The 14,126-nt window shown below is 40.0% G+C and overlaps 2 protein-coding genes and 1 long non-coding RNA gene across 8 annotated transcripts in view; 2 read left to right on the forward strand and 1 right to left on the reverse strand.

The window, feature by feature from the left end:
- Nucleotides 1-14,126, reverse strand: part of LOC127142517 (uncharacterized) — a 62,002-nt gene that overhangs the window by 45,950 nt on the left and 1,926 nt on the right. The gene's annotated exons all lie outside the window — the stretch shown is intronic.
- The window catches only part of LOC108892166 (NACHT, LRR and PYD domains-containing protein 12), a 29,649-nt gene that overhangs the window by 8,374 nt on the left and 7,149 nt on the right, over nt 1-14,126 (forward strand). For 2 of the 5 annotated variants that reach the window (XM_018689587.2, XM_051070922.1), the window contains exons 1-3: nt 11,563-11,830; nt 13,451-13,573; nt 13,692-13,745. In XM_018689587.2, the coding sequence (XP_018545103.1) occupies nt 11,782-11,830; nt 13,451-13,573; nt 13,692-13,745 (226 nt within the window). In that variant the 5' untranslated portion in view covers nt 11,563-11,781. Of the gene's footprint in view, nt 1-369; nt 544-1,176; nt 1,351-1,544; nt 1,592-1,744; nt 3,707-11,562; nt 11,831-13,450; nt 13,574-13,691; nt 13,746-14,126 lie in introns of those variants that run through there. The other 3 variants (XM_051070920.1, XM_051070921.1, XM_051070923.1) reach the window with 3 other exon arrangements.
- Nucleotides 6,753-10,143, forward strand: LOC108892176 (uncharacterized). 2 transcript variants are annotated; one of them, XM_018689602.2, is made up of 4 exons: nt 6,753-7,979; nt 8,078-8,111; nt 8,396-8,517; nt 9,001-10,143. In XM_018689602.2, exons 2-4 carry the CDS (start codon nt 8,106-8,108, stop codon nt 9,551-9,553), a joined length of 681 nt encoding a protein of 226 aa, XP_018545118.1. In that variant the 5' UTR covers nt 6,753-7,979; nt 8,078-8,105; the 3' UTR covers nt 9,554-10,143. The 2 variants fall into 2 exon arrangements, with proteins under 2 accessions (XP_018545118.1, XP_050926920.1); XM_051070963.1 differs by having other exon boundaries at nt 6,753-7,920; nt 7,987-8,111.

The raw sequence follows: 14,126 nt of genomic DNA on the forward strand, positions 1-14,126 counted from the left end.
TCAGTGAAACAAGGTTTTTTGACCGCAACTTTGTAAACAAACAACCAAGTAAAATATTTGCAAAGTGGATCCCATCAGAGAGAAGCTTGGGGAAGTATCTGATGTAAACTGAAGACTTGGCTGTAGATGAATTTAATGAATAAACTTTGTGGATGCACGTTCAAAACAGACTCTGCTTGCTGCTAGCAATCCAAGTGGCCTTGGAAATTAGGATTGATTCAGCCACTACAGCTGCTTTGTGAATTTATTGTTGCTTTGGTCAGCCTGTAAAGAGTGACTCATAATCATCACATTTGTAATTCAGCAGCATTTTATGTCATTCTATCACCTCTAGGTTCTAATTAATGTATTGTACATCTTTTTGTAAAGACTGATCGGCTGTAACCTGTCAGAGAGAAGCTGTGAAGCTCTGGCCTCAGTTCTCAGCTCCCAGTCCTCTAGTCTGAGAGATCTGGACCTGAGTAACAACGACTTGCAGGATTCAGGAGTGAAGCTGATCTCTGTTGGACTGGGGAGTCCACACTGTACCCTGAAGACTCTCAGGTCAGGAGATGACTGTTTGCCCAGTACATGACCATTTAATACTGCTTTACAGAAAGTTGAATGTCTGAGATGCATACTTCCAGAGGATATGTTTGAATCTGTAATGTAAAATTCATTATTTTCTTTTGTTCTGCCTTGGGAGTGCCAACACATTAGATTTCAGTCCAACCGCAGACTGTTACATAGAGTATAACTCATCACTTCCACTTTGTATTCTATCAAGACTCTAGGTTTATTTTTCCAGTTGTTGAGTTCTTGAATACTTGATGGCTGCCCAAGTCTGGTTCTGCTCGAGGTTTCTGCCTCTTAAAAGTTTTTCCTCTCCACTGTTGCCTAGTGCTGCTCATGGTGGGAGCTGTTGGGTCTCTCTCTGTAAATACCATATTATATATTAGTATGGTCTAGACCTGCTCTATATGAAAAGTGCCTTGGGATGACTTTTGTTGGGATTCGGAGCTATATAAATAAAACTGAATTGAACTGAATATGATTTCTGTGATTCCACAGTAAATGTAACACAACGCCACTAAATAGATCATTTAATTAACCAATGACAGTTACACTCTCTGTGGGCATTTGACAGTATCATCATAAATCATTAAATCATGCTTAGCTATGTGTTTGTGTCTCCAGGTTGTCAGGCTGTCTGATCACAGAGGAAGGCTGTTCTTCTCTGGTCTCAGCTCTGAGATCCAACCCCTCCCATCTGAAAGAGCTGGACCTGAGCTACAACCATCCAGGAGACTCAGGAGTGAAGCTGCTGTCTGCTCTAAAGGAGGATCCACAATGTGGACTGGAAACTCTCAGGTATGAAGAGACAACAAGAGCTCACACACTGTTTCACCCTTGAGTCAAAGTGAGAGTGCCAAATTTGAGGGGATTCCTTTGAGGCATTCCTGAAATATTGCGTTCACAAGAATGGGACTGATGTACATATGGATGGACAGACAAACCAAAAACATAATAACCTGTTCTATCTTTCTGACTGTTTCTCCCTCCAGGTTGGAACATGGTGGAAAGCAGAGACTGAAACCTGGTCTGAGGAAGTGTGAGTGTGTCTTCACTTGTTTCATGTTAAAGCTGTGTAAATATAAAGCTTCTGTATCTGAATTCATCTCTCACTTTGAAAGAAGATCTGAAATGATTAATCCTTCTAAAAATTTTATCTAATGAACAAAACTGCTGCTGTTCTCTCCATCAGATGCCTGTGAACTCACACTGGACACAAACACAGCTCACAGAAACCTCCAACTCACTGACAGCAACAGGAGGGTGACACCAGTGAGAGAGAGGCAGCCATATCCTTATCATCCAGAGAGATTTGAACACTGGCGTCAGCTGCTGTGTGAAGATGCTGTGACAGATCACGGTTACTGGGAGGTCGAGTGGAAAGGGAAGGTTAATATAGCAGTGACCTACAGAGGAATCAAAAGGAAAGGGCGCAGTTTTGACAGCAGGTTTGGAGAGACTCATCAGTCCTGGAGTCTGAGCTGCTCTGATGTTGATGGTTACACTGTCAGTCACAATAAGGAGAGAACATACCTCCCTCGCTGCTCTGTCTCTAACAGAGTAGGTGTGTATGTGGACTGTCCTGCCGGCCGTCTGTCCTTCTACAGAGTCTCCTCTGACTCTCTGATCCACCTCCACACCTTTAAAACCACAATCACTGAACCTCTTTACCCTGGGTTCTGGGTTGGATCTGGTTCCTCTGTGTCTCTGTGCTCACTGTAGGAATGAACAGAAGTTCTGTCTCTTTTCAAAAATTTCAAGAGGCAACTATCTGTTTGTTGAGAGAGCAGCTGAAGTGTCCTACCTGGTAATAATTGCTTTGGCCCTAAGAGGAGTATGCAGTGAAATTTGGCATCCCTGACTTTCTGCTGTCTAGTATTCCTGCAGAACTGGGCCATCAATGGGTGTTACAGCTGCAGCTGGCGCCCCCATGCGTCCAGCCCTTTTGTGAAACTTTTGTGTATCTACTAAGCAAGAAACATGGCCTCCAGCACAAGATTGACTCCAGCTGCTGGAGGCGTTGCTTCTTCCTTTGTTGCCAGAGCCCTGGATCCTGCAATTCAGAGAAGAGAGGTTACAAAACCTTTGCCAGCCTGTCATGTGGGGCGGCCTGCACCCACAGCACGGCATCTTACCTCCAACCTTTTGTTCTGTTGAGCTTGATGCTGATTAATAATTTTTTACTCTCAGCTCTTTGAGTTAGTAATGAGTTACTTGTGAAACTGTGGGGACTGGATCAGGTGTAGCTATAAAGAAGTACTGATAACACACACTCAGGAATCTTGTCTTTGTTTTAGAGACAGTAGGAACAGGTTCTTTTTCCAATAAATCTTTAATTTTTTGTGTTTTTAGTAAATTGACAAAAATAAAAAAAATTAAACACAGGTGAATAAAACAACATGGTGATGGGTGTATTTCCTTCAGTTTTATCCAGCCCTATTTCTTTTGCCAGGTAAGTTCTTTTTATAAAAAATCTCTGGAAGGTTGCACACTGTTGCATGGGTGGGTGATATTTGAAACAAATTTATGTTCATGTCACTCAAAAAGTTTTCACAGCAGTGAGATGCTGTTAGGTGAAGAGGATAAGACAAACACCTCTGCAGCGTCTGAGAGATGTAAGTAGAACATACGTAAAGAAAAAGAAACCACCTTTATCACACTTATTCATAAAAGTACCTTTAAGTACCTCGTTGTTGGCAAACCCATGTTTTCTCTCTGGATTCCTGCAACATAATCTCTATGTCTTTTTATAGCAACAATATAATGACGATTATCTAAAACTATCCCAAATCAGTCAACATTTTCAGATTCCATGATGTTATCACTCATGTCTTTTCATCTGGCTCATGTTTTCTTCTTTCCTTACTCTTTATCTGCTGTTCAGCCCTGTTAATAGATTTTGACAGTTTTGAGGTATATCTTTGAGTGAGACTCCATAATGGAAGTAGTACTTGTAGATTGAACTGATTCTGGTGTAGCTGCAGAATTAAAACATCCTGAACAATAATGAAGTCAGATCTGTTTGCAGTAGTACAGCACAGTGTTAGAGCAGCTGCCACTTTAACTTCCTGTGAATCTCCTAAAATAAATAATTCCTTTCTTCAAAGATAATGACTTAATGATGATTCTATTCTTTGAATCCAGGCTGACATGATGAAACCACCTGTAATTATGAGATAACAACTAATTTAATTCCAGATGAATACTAATCTGTTCAATATCAGATAACCTCAGATAACTCCGGCCCATTCCCCGTCCCTCCACCAAGTTTGGTGCAAATCAGTTCAGTACCTTTTGCATAATCATACAGACAAATAAACAAACAAACTAACAAACCAACAAACAGACACTGGTGAAAATGTAACCTCTGTGGAGGTAATCACTTCACTCAGACAATCAGTCGATAAAGTAACTTCAGTCTTTGTCAGTTTTCAAACCTCCATAAAACGATCCCTGAGACAATCCTGTATCTTAAAGCAATAGTTAAACATTTTAGGGAATATATTTCTTCTCTTTGTTGCTGAGAGTTAGACATTCAAATTGATCCCACTCTCAAGTTTCTACAATAAATATGAAGCTGCAACCAGCAGCCAGTTAGCTTAGCTTAGCATAAAGACCGGATACAGGGGAAACAGCTAGGCTAGTTCTGACCTAAGGTAACAAAATTCACCTACCAACACCTCCTGTGCTCACTGACTAACATCTTATGTCTTGTCTATAAATGACCCCTTTGTGGATGTCCGTTTACAGCCCCAACTTTGTGGCCAGATGGATTGTCCACTCTGCAACCACAAGTAAACTGGATGTTTGTTTTGAGCACAGTTTGTTGATCACATCCACCTTTGACCACAGGTCCACATCCACCTCCTTTGTAGAGTAACATCAAGGCTTCATATTGACTTTTTCTCCCAACAAGAAAACAGGTAAGAGCATTTCCTAATATGGTGGACTGCTCCTTTAGTTACTTGGTGTAGAGCTTTTCATGTGTTTACATTTCTTTCAAATTGTTCTGATTGCTTATCCTGTAGAAAAACAAGACAATAAAAGTGAGTGCATTGTTTTTTTTCAGAGTGCAATTCCTGCGTTGACCACCAGATGTCAGAAAGTCCAAAGTAATGAATCAATCCATGATGACTTGATGACATGATGAATTCTTACAGGTGCTCTAAACCTGCCATGTCCACCTTAGCTTTGACAAACAGAGTGTCCTCTTTGACGTACACGGCGTTCTGGGGCGTTTCAAGCTTGTTGAGAGAAATGAAGCATGAAAATCCAACAGCGACGTTGCTCACAGAGTCGGCCGCAGGTTGTTGGAAGCTTTTGGTCACAGGGTCCGGTCTAAAGCTGAGACTCCGGTGGTTACCGGCACCACTTTGATTACGAAACATCAGACATCAGACATATGCTGTTAAATGTATGGGTGTACCAATAGAATACAGGGAGCCCCCAGCTTTGGTCAAGGCTGCACCCATCAGTCCAGGTCTGGTTCAGCCTAAAGAAATAACGCGGGGCCACTGCCATTTACATATCAGAATAGCAGGGGTCTGGTGCATTGCCAGTTAACACAAGGGGGAAGTGATGATGGCAGAGCAGTAGGGCTGCAAAGTCAATTCATTTCAATTCTGTTTTATTCAGTGTTTATGTAGTGCACAATCACAGCATACATTATCTCTAGGCAATCTAAGTCAAGACCTTACAATACTACAGAGGTAAATCCAACAGTATGGGAGTCTGGAGCTGAAAGAAGTTAAGACTGTTTTCCCCAACAGACTGGCTGGCTGTCGCTTCACTGAGAGAGGCTGTGAGGCGTTGGTTTCCAGTCTGAAGTCAAACCCTGCTCACCTGAGAGTTCTGAATCTGGCGAGAAATGACCTCAGAGACCATGGTGTTGAAAGTCTTTCTGAGTCTTTCTGAGTTCTTGGCAGAGCCACTTTGTCGTCTGGAGACACTAAAGTGAGTATTGTGACTCAGAGCCCAACAGGATTAGTTCTCACTGGTGGCTGCAGAGGGCGCTGCTGGTCTGCAGAGTTACATTAGATCACATGAATGTAGTATGTTCATTAGATTTTTCTGCATGGAAACAAGTAGAAATTAGAGTGAAGGTCAGGGAGTCCTCAAAATCATTAGGATTGATCATTGGGGGACCAGAGCAAAATTTTTTTGAAACTTTGTCTGTTTTATTTTAGAGATAAAACTTAGAGATAAAACTCATGAACATTTATCCAAGAAATGTGTTGTCACCTCAGTCACAGCACTAATGTAACAAACTTCTCCCTAACTAACAAGATTAGAAGACAAAGGAAACTCTGATCTGAATTATAAACTGTATTTCTATGTCTCCTTTCAGCCTGAAATGCAATACATTAACAACAGTCTGCTGTCGGCCTTTGACCCTCGCCCTCAGCTGTTCATCTGCTCTGAAAGAGCTCGACCTGAGCTACAACCAACTGATGGATCAGGGGGTGAAGCTGCTCTCTGATTGGCTGAAGAAACCACAGTGTAGACTGGAGATACTGAGGTGAGACTCTTGGAGGGTTTTTTTTTAGACCAAAGCTAAAACAAGTTTCTGCAATTTTTACCTCTCTAGTCACTAGTAATTTTTAGTGTTTGCTAGTAAAATGTCAACACTTATAAGTGATTTTAAATAACACATAAACTGTATAATCCAATTAAAGAAGCAGTCAGTGAGTCATATATATCACAAATAAATGTAATATTATGGCAGATTAAAGGAATAGTTTGCTTTCTTGCCAAGAGTCAGATTGATTCACTCTCATGTCTGTATGGTAACGTATGTTATGTACATTAAATATGAAGTTACAGCCAGCAGCTAGTTAGCCTAGCTTAGCATAAAGACTGGAAACAGGTGCAAACATCCAGCCTGACTCAAAAATCAACAAAATCAACACACAAACTCTTATTAACCTGAACTGACACCTGACAGCCAAAAAGAGAGACTCATTTTCCATCACTGAGGTGTTAAGACAAAGTGTTTCTGTCTTAGGTTGTCAGAGTGCTCAGAGAGCAGCTGCGAGGATCTGGCCTCGGCTCTGAGGTTGAACCCTTCACACCTCAGAGAGCTGGAGCTGAGTAAGAGCGATCCAGGAGAAGCAGGTCGGACTCTGCTGTCTGATCTACAGAGGGACGAACGTTACAAACTGGAGACACTTACGGTGACGACGCGATCAAACATCTGAACGGTGAAATCCACCTGAGTGACTCTGACACAGACCAAGTTCCTATGAGAACATCACAGGTGTTTATTTTCAGATCGGAAACTATCGGAAAACAATTAATCAACAACAATCATCAATCATTGCGGCCTCGTCAGTTCCACTCATGTATTTTCATCTGATCCGATGGGCAGCCATTAAAACAAAGAGTCTTTGCTTTGTCCTGGAGGCAAAGGTTGACCTTCCCTCAATCTAAGCAAGATACCAATATTAGTTAAACTGTGTTAGCAAGTTATGCCTACAGGATTGACATGTCCTCTGATCATTTCTTAAAAATGAATGTGATCTTTCAGTGTCAGCAGTATGTTATCTGGTATTGTGTATTGTGTGAAATAGCCAAACATGGAAATTTGAACAAGCTCAAAATGTAGAACACTTGTAGATATGTCTGAGTGTGTGAAGAGCAGTGTGAATTTGGGAGATAAGCCAAACACCAGGGAGTGGCACCACACTATCAGTTATGCAAAAATGAAACAGACGGGCGGAATAGAAAGTGATTATCAACACTGAGACAGACCTTCATATGTCTGTTTTATCTGAGGGAGAACGAGAGAGGCTAACACAGTTTTAACATGTCTTCAGGAAACTCAGGGTATCTACACCTGTTCTCTGTTCTGATACTGACATGCTTCAAGCCCATTACAGGAAAACTGTGGGAGTCAAGACCAGATGTGGAAGACCAAGAAAACTTTCAGATAAATGCTATTTTTTAAGTTGATGAAATAAAACATAACAGAGCATTAACATGAAGAAAGATTCATTTTCAGTGTGTTTCACTTCAAAAACCAACAAATTAAACTGTTACTGTGTCAGTGCAGAGTCTCAGGACCTGTTAACCTGGTTAAAATGAAATGGATGAATGAAGGTGTTATTTTGTAATAATTCTGGTGGACATGGTTTAAATTAACTTTAAACACTGTTTGATTCATATTCATCTGTATTTTTCTGATCACACAGACAAATGAAACTCTGCTGCAGCGTCAGTCTAACACTTCACTGTTAACTGTTATTGTCTCGTGCTCATTTTGAATAAAGTTATCAGTGAAAATTTAAATGTTCAAATAAGGACATGGCTCCATTGTCAGAGGTTTGACCAGGGTCTCTCTCTATAAACGTGTCTCTACTCTCTGGTTGTGTTCACTGCAGCAGCAACTTCAACACCTTCAGACCCTCCATCTGACTCTTTCTCTGCAGGTAAAAGAACAACTTCTATCACAACTTTAATTTCCAGGTGGTGTGAATGCAGCATAGTTTCATCTGTTGTATTGTTTCTTCTCTGTTGTTGCATTCAGGGACAAACAGCCTGAGTAGGAAACAACAATGAAGGTGAGAACTCACATTGTTCTGCTTTAGTGTGATGAACTGTTGATGCTGCGTTGTTAAACTTTAAGTGTAAATGTCACAGAGTTTTAAACCTCCTCTCTGTTAAGATAAATATGTCAAACAAAAATAAGACAAACAAATGTCAAACAAAAAAGAGACTTTTTTCATTCATGTTGTATAACAGTGTAACTTCAGCTGTCACTTCAGCTCAAGATGCATTTAAGTGACTGAGTGTAAATGCGTTCTTTGTGAGGATGAAGTGTTGTTTTATTAACCTTTGTGTGCAGACGTCCAACCTGTGGTGGATCACCGTGACTCTGGTCTTCTCTCTGCCTGCTCCGAGTTCGGCTGCTGTGGACCAGAATAAGCTCGTAGGACTTGTAAAAGCCATAAAGAAAATGAAGGATGGGTGAGTCAGCATCTACAGTCTCTGAAGACATTGTGTCTTTCCTGGTTTTAAGTGGATTTCATTTTGTATACAGTCTGAAAAGTTGGTGACTTTGATTTTAGACTTCACCTGGCACATGATTATAGCAGGGCTGAACCATGAGCAGGAACATAACATATTGTGACTATTACAGATAATACAACATGAGTCACACTCTCTGCAACACCACGATACTTCATCTATAAGAATATGTTATGACACATTTTATTTTTAAAAACTGTAGCTGTTATTTGGACATGTTGCAGTTTTGATGATATTTCAGTTAATTGTTCGGCTCCAGATCACAGGACGAGTTTGGAACAGTCTTGTCTTCAAACACTTTCACATTTAACATGGAATTGGGGACATTACAGTTATGTTTTATGTGTCTTTACAGTTGAAACCAGACATCAGCAAACCACTCTAATCAACATGTTGTGTATGTGTGTGTGTGTGTGTTGACAGGTATGGTATAACTGCTATGTACAGTGTGGCTGTGAGCCTTCCAAAGGACCACTGGTACGATCTAAACCAAGTGACGAAACCTACAGAGGAAGAAGGAAAAAACATTGCAAGTGGTGATTTGGTGTTTAACAACAACAGACTAGCTATAGCCACAGTAAAAGCACCTGAACATGCAGAGTGGCGTCTCCTGAACACCTTACACCTTGACAGTAACGAAGGTGATTTGTTGGTCATCTTCTCTTATGGCTCTCCATGTCCCAATAACTGTGCAAACCCAAATGATGATTACACCATCATCAAAAAGATTAATGCTGTCATTAGTGGGGGGAAATGGGGGGATAAGGTGTTTGTGTTTGAAAAAATATACAAGCCTAAAATAAAGGGTGAAATACCCAGAGATCAGTTAGAAACAGCCGTTAGAAACCTCGGGACGTCGTCTGTTGGTCTTGCAAACATATTTCGCTGTTTCAAACCAAATGAAGTGAATTTCCGTTGCACCAGCTGCTCCGATGGTGGCGGTGTTGCAGATGATTGTGTTAATTACAAAGCATAAACCTGCTCCTGTTACAGTCAGTGCTGATGTAGAGATGAAGATTGTGTTCACTGTCTAATTCAAGTCATTTCATTTTACAAGCTTAACTCTCCACTCTGCTGATTTAAACCTTACTGATGAAGAGGGACTCAGAAACCAAATCTATCTATATTTTCTTTTGTTAATTAATACAAACCATTAAAAAGAGTTTTGGGGTAATGTCTTGATGTTTAGGGTAAGATTAACGTTTAGTTTAAAAAAAAAAAAAAACTGACTCAGAGCTTTAAAAATCATAATTTCTCTGTGGTGTTTTATCCCAGTCAACTAAAGGATATTTTACCCAGTATCTGTCCAGTCTCCACCAGCGATCACCTCCCATTGTCTAAACTGATGATATCATTCATTTAATCTGTTTTATAGCAACAATAATTTGTTTCTAATCAATACAAAGTGTTGAATTTAAACTGAACACCAGGCTGCACAATGACAGGAGCAGTGTGATGTGGATGAGTTCAGACTTGACAGCAGTGGACATATTTGTTGATCGTCTGCTCTTAAGCCTCTTTGCTTCACCATCAATGAATAAAACAATAAAAGGTTCCTGCCTTTAACCAGTCTGTGGTTTTCGTTGTGATGTGACTTCTCTCTGCCACATTAAAAATAATACAGAACACAGAAAACTGACTGAGGAAGAGAACTGCATTTCAGACAGGGGGAGGTGGAGGCTTTCAGTCGTGAGCGGCTTTCTTTCATTTCATGTGCTTTCCTTGTCTGTTCGCTCTGGTGCTGAGGTTTACCAGGTGCTTTGCATGTTGTGGTGAGTCAGACTCATTAAGTCTGTTCTTGATCACTGACCAGGAAACCAGACCAGACTTTGCTGTGTGGTAATCAGGGGGTTTCTTGTCACCATGCAAATGATCCTCTGCTCATCCACATGTGGCCCTGACGACAAAAGAGAGGGATTCAAATCATTTACTCTCTCATCAAGAACACAAAACACAGAAGAACTGAAACTGACTGTAGGTCTGTTTCAGTAACATATAAAAGACTAAATGTGGTTTTCTAAGACATTCAGATTTCTTCATTATTAATAAAACAAAGTGTAAAAAGTTGAATAAGTTTTCAGAAGGAAAAAGTAACTGCATCATAAGTTACTTTTTTTTAACTTGAGGTTGATTGGTCAGTGAAGGAGATCAGGCTGCAGGTACAGAAAAGAGGAGGGAGGGAAGAAACGCTCTGCTCGGTCAGTCTGGAGGAAGTTCAGGGAAAAGAAACCTGTTGGTTATGCTGCCTTTCTGCCTTCAAACAAAATACGATCCTAAAACAGCCCGTCTGTACATTTGGCAGCTTGAATTTGAAGTAGTCATACAGATGTCTGTAAAGATTCTCAGTCATCCATGTCATGGTGTTGGAGTTGGAGGAGGTGGAGTTATGAGCTTCAGTTCTTCAACTTTTGTTTGATCTGGTCTTTCATCTGCTGCTCAACACCTTGTTTCAGACAAATGACGTTTTTGCATTTTCATTTGAGTCATAAGACAGACCACAGTCTGCTATTGATCTCTAATATCTGTGCAGCAGTTAAACACTGCACTGCTGGCTTTGGTTTCTTTACTTTGTAGCAGCCAGTAATTCTCCTTTTAACTGTAACATGCAGTTGGTGTATTCCCATCTCCCCACAGATTGTGTTACTACAAGTTGTTGTTTTAACCTCTTGACTATACTTCTGAAACTTTAGGTGTAGTTCTTCCAATATTTCTAACCAGTCACCTTAGCCTCCTGCCAAAAAGATCTAATCTAATGTCCACAAGAAATAATGGACAATTTCTCCTTGTTAATATCAGTTTTTCTTCAATCAATTTTGGTTTTATCAGGACTGAGCATCAGCTTTCATTTCTCACAGAGCTTTTTTATTAGGAAAGTAAAGATATTTTTTATTAAGCTGAGCACAAACAGATGAAGGGGTGGTAATCTGTGGACTAAAATGGGCGTTGACAGAATACAGACCACTTCCTGCTCCCTCATGATCAAATTTGAGTTTCATTTCAGCTTGTGAAGTTAATATCAACTACCCAGAGGGATGTGCTCTTTTTCCTCTTTACAGTATTAACTGGGATTACGGGAAAGTGAAACTGGGCATGGAAACGCAGGAGGAGGCTTTGTGGTGAATGAATCACTCTTCCTCTGAAACTTTCTGTGTAATGTTTATTCTTTACTTCTGAAGTCAGGAGAGTTCGGTGAAGGAATGCAGGATGGGAAACTGGCTAACGACTGTCCGGGCTGTGGATCCACTAACATCAGGTAAGATGGTGTTTTTTCTTTCCTCAGTAAGTATCGCTGTTAATGGGCACTTCAGCAAACAGTCACTGTAAAAAAGGTGTTTGCTTTTTATTGCTGTTGGCAAGGCACGTACAGCTCTGTCTGCAGCAGAAAGAAACCATTGTTCAGACTGTTGACCCAGAATGTTGGTTCAGGGGAGAGAGAGGTTAACTAAAACTGGCCAGTCATTTGCTGATATGTTGCTTTGATAACTGTGGCACAGAAAAAGGTCTGAAACGTCATGTGTTTGTGGAGCGAAGCATCAAATGATATTTTGTGGAAAAAAATAAATAGATCAATAAAACTGCATGATTACAAAATGTGAACATACAAATAAAATATTTTCACAGTAAATCTGTGACTTATAGAAAAACACATATGTAGGGAGCACAGCCTCTCTGGCCAGTGCCCAACAGTTCCTTGTTTCACTTCCTGTCAGTACTGCTGTTGGCTTGAGCATTCCTTACTGCAAACCACCATTACCCATGTTTAAGCGTGCACAGTCATGTTTTTGAAGCAGCAGCTTGGCACAGTTAACCAGAGCCTGTAAATATGCTGCCTCAGTGGGTTTCCTGCACTCCCTGCAAATAAGTGAATCAGAGTAAATGTTTCTATCTGTAGTGGTTCGCCTCTCTGTCTGCAGTCACTACTCTGTCTCCAGCATTGTCCCGCCCACAGCTCCATCTGATTGGTTACACACAGAGCCACGGCAACAGCCAATCAGAAGTGAAAGCTGTGCATGCACAGTGCTCACATACACACACTGAACAACTCTGCTTTTTGCACCACAATCTGGTGCTGCTCAATGGGGACTACTAATTGATTTGAGACTCACATTTCTGTGCAAATTTTATTTAACTTTGTTTTATTTACTGTAGAAAACTTTAGGGAGCTATTTATTAGTTTAAGTTTTCATTTAACTTTATAAGAGATGCTGCTGAGCCTGGGAGCTCCCTGCAATTTTGGTTAGAATTTTAAAACAAAGATGTCTGTTGTCTAAGATAAAAAAAACCTTTAACATGTTGCAAATCTGAAAAGCTGTTTAATAAACATGTGCTTAAAGGCATTTAAACAAAGTTAAGTGTTGGAGTTTGTATTATTCAAAATTCTGACGCCAATATTTTCACTTTTTCTGCAAATGAATATCAGCTCCAAATATCGGCCTCCTGGACTACTAATAATCAGTATCAGTGTCAGCCCTGAAAAAAACATATCGGCCTATCACTAGTGGTTAGTATGGTCATCATTAATGAATTGTGCACTATGGGTTTTCTGTTTAGCAAGCTTAGGAAACAGTTTTCCAAACCAAATGCCAAAACAGGAAACAGGTTTTGCTGAGAGGAAATCTGGGTTTTCAACTTGGATCTGTTTCACATTTGTTGTTCTGTAGGTTAACAAAAGCCCATCCAATGTTCTGGTCAATTTAAACTTCAGTGTCTGTTATATTTATACCGAGCTTTATTTGCACTTGATCTTTCAAGTCTTTGCTGAATCATCTCTAACAAAACAGAATCTCTGAGGTCTTTGTATACAGGTCAGGTACTGATGAAAGGAAATTGAGTTGTGATTCCTGGCTCCTTCGATTTATGTGTCCTCACTCAGCTATACCTCAGAAGCAAGCTGGAACCAAGAGAGTCACTGCCCAGAATGGAGGTGTTATCATTAACCCGAAGTTTAACGGTGCAGATGTGAAAGGAGATGTGAATATCAATGTCAACATGAATGGTAAATGTTTATAAATCGAATACATGTTCATTATTAAAAGTGTAATTGCTTAAAATTTCACCAAATACATTCAATTAAATGTGTGTTTCTTAAGAGATGTTCCATGTTTCTCTTTCAGTCCAATCTCCTGCCAAGACTGATAAGACTGACATTGTTTCTCCCAAAACCAAAGGTATTATGCTTTTCAAAAGATGAAATGATCAAAATCAGCCTCATCCAGATGAAATATGCTCATAAAGACTTTTAGACACTAAAGACACACAGATCCTTTGCAAATATGGACAATGGGCTTTTTCATATTTTTGATTTGACAGATGTTTGTGTCAAATATCTGTCCATCGTACATTTTGCATAATGTTTTGCTTTTTTTTTTTTTTTTTTTTTTTTTTAGTATTGTTAATCTGAACCTTGACAACCAACCAGCCTGAGAGCCCTTCTATTGATGCAATTATCTTAAATTAATGAGGTTTATTATTATTTATTTAACCATAAGGTGTCATTCTGGAGTCATCTGGGGTTCAGTCAGTATTTTTTCTTGCATTTATATGGACCA

This window comes from Lates calcarifer, linkage group LG5 (genome assembly GCF_001640805.2).
Source record: "Lates calcarifer isolate ASB-BC8 linkage group LG5, TLL_Latcal_v3, whole genome shotgun sequence".
NCBI classification, from domain to species: Eukaryota; Metazoa; Chordata; class Actinopteri; family Centropomidae; genus Lates; species Lates calcarifer.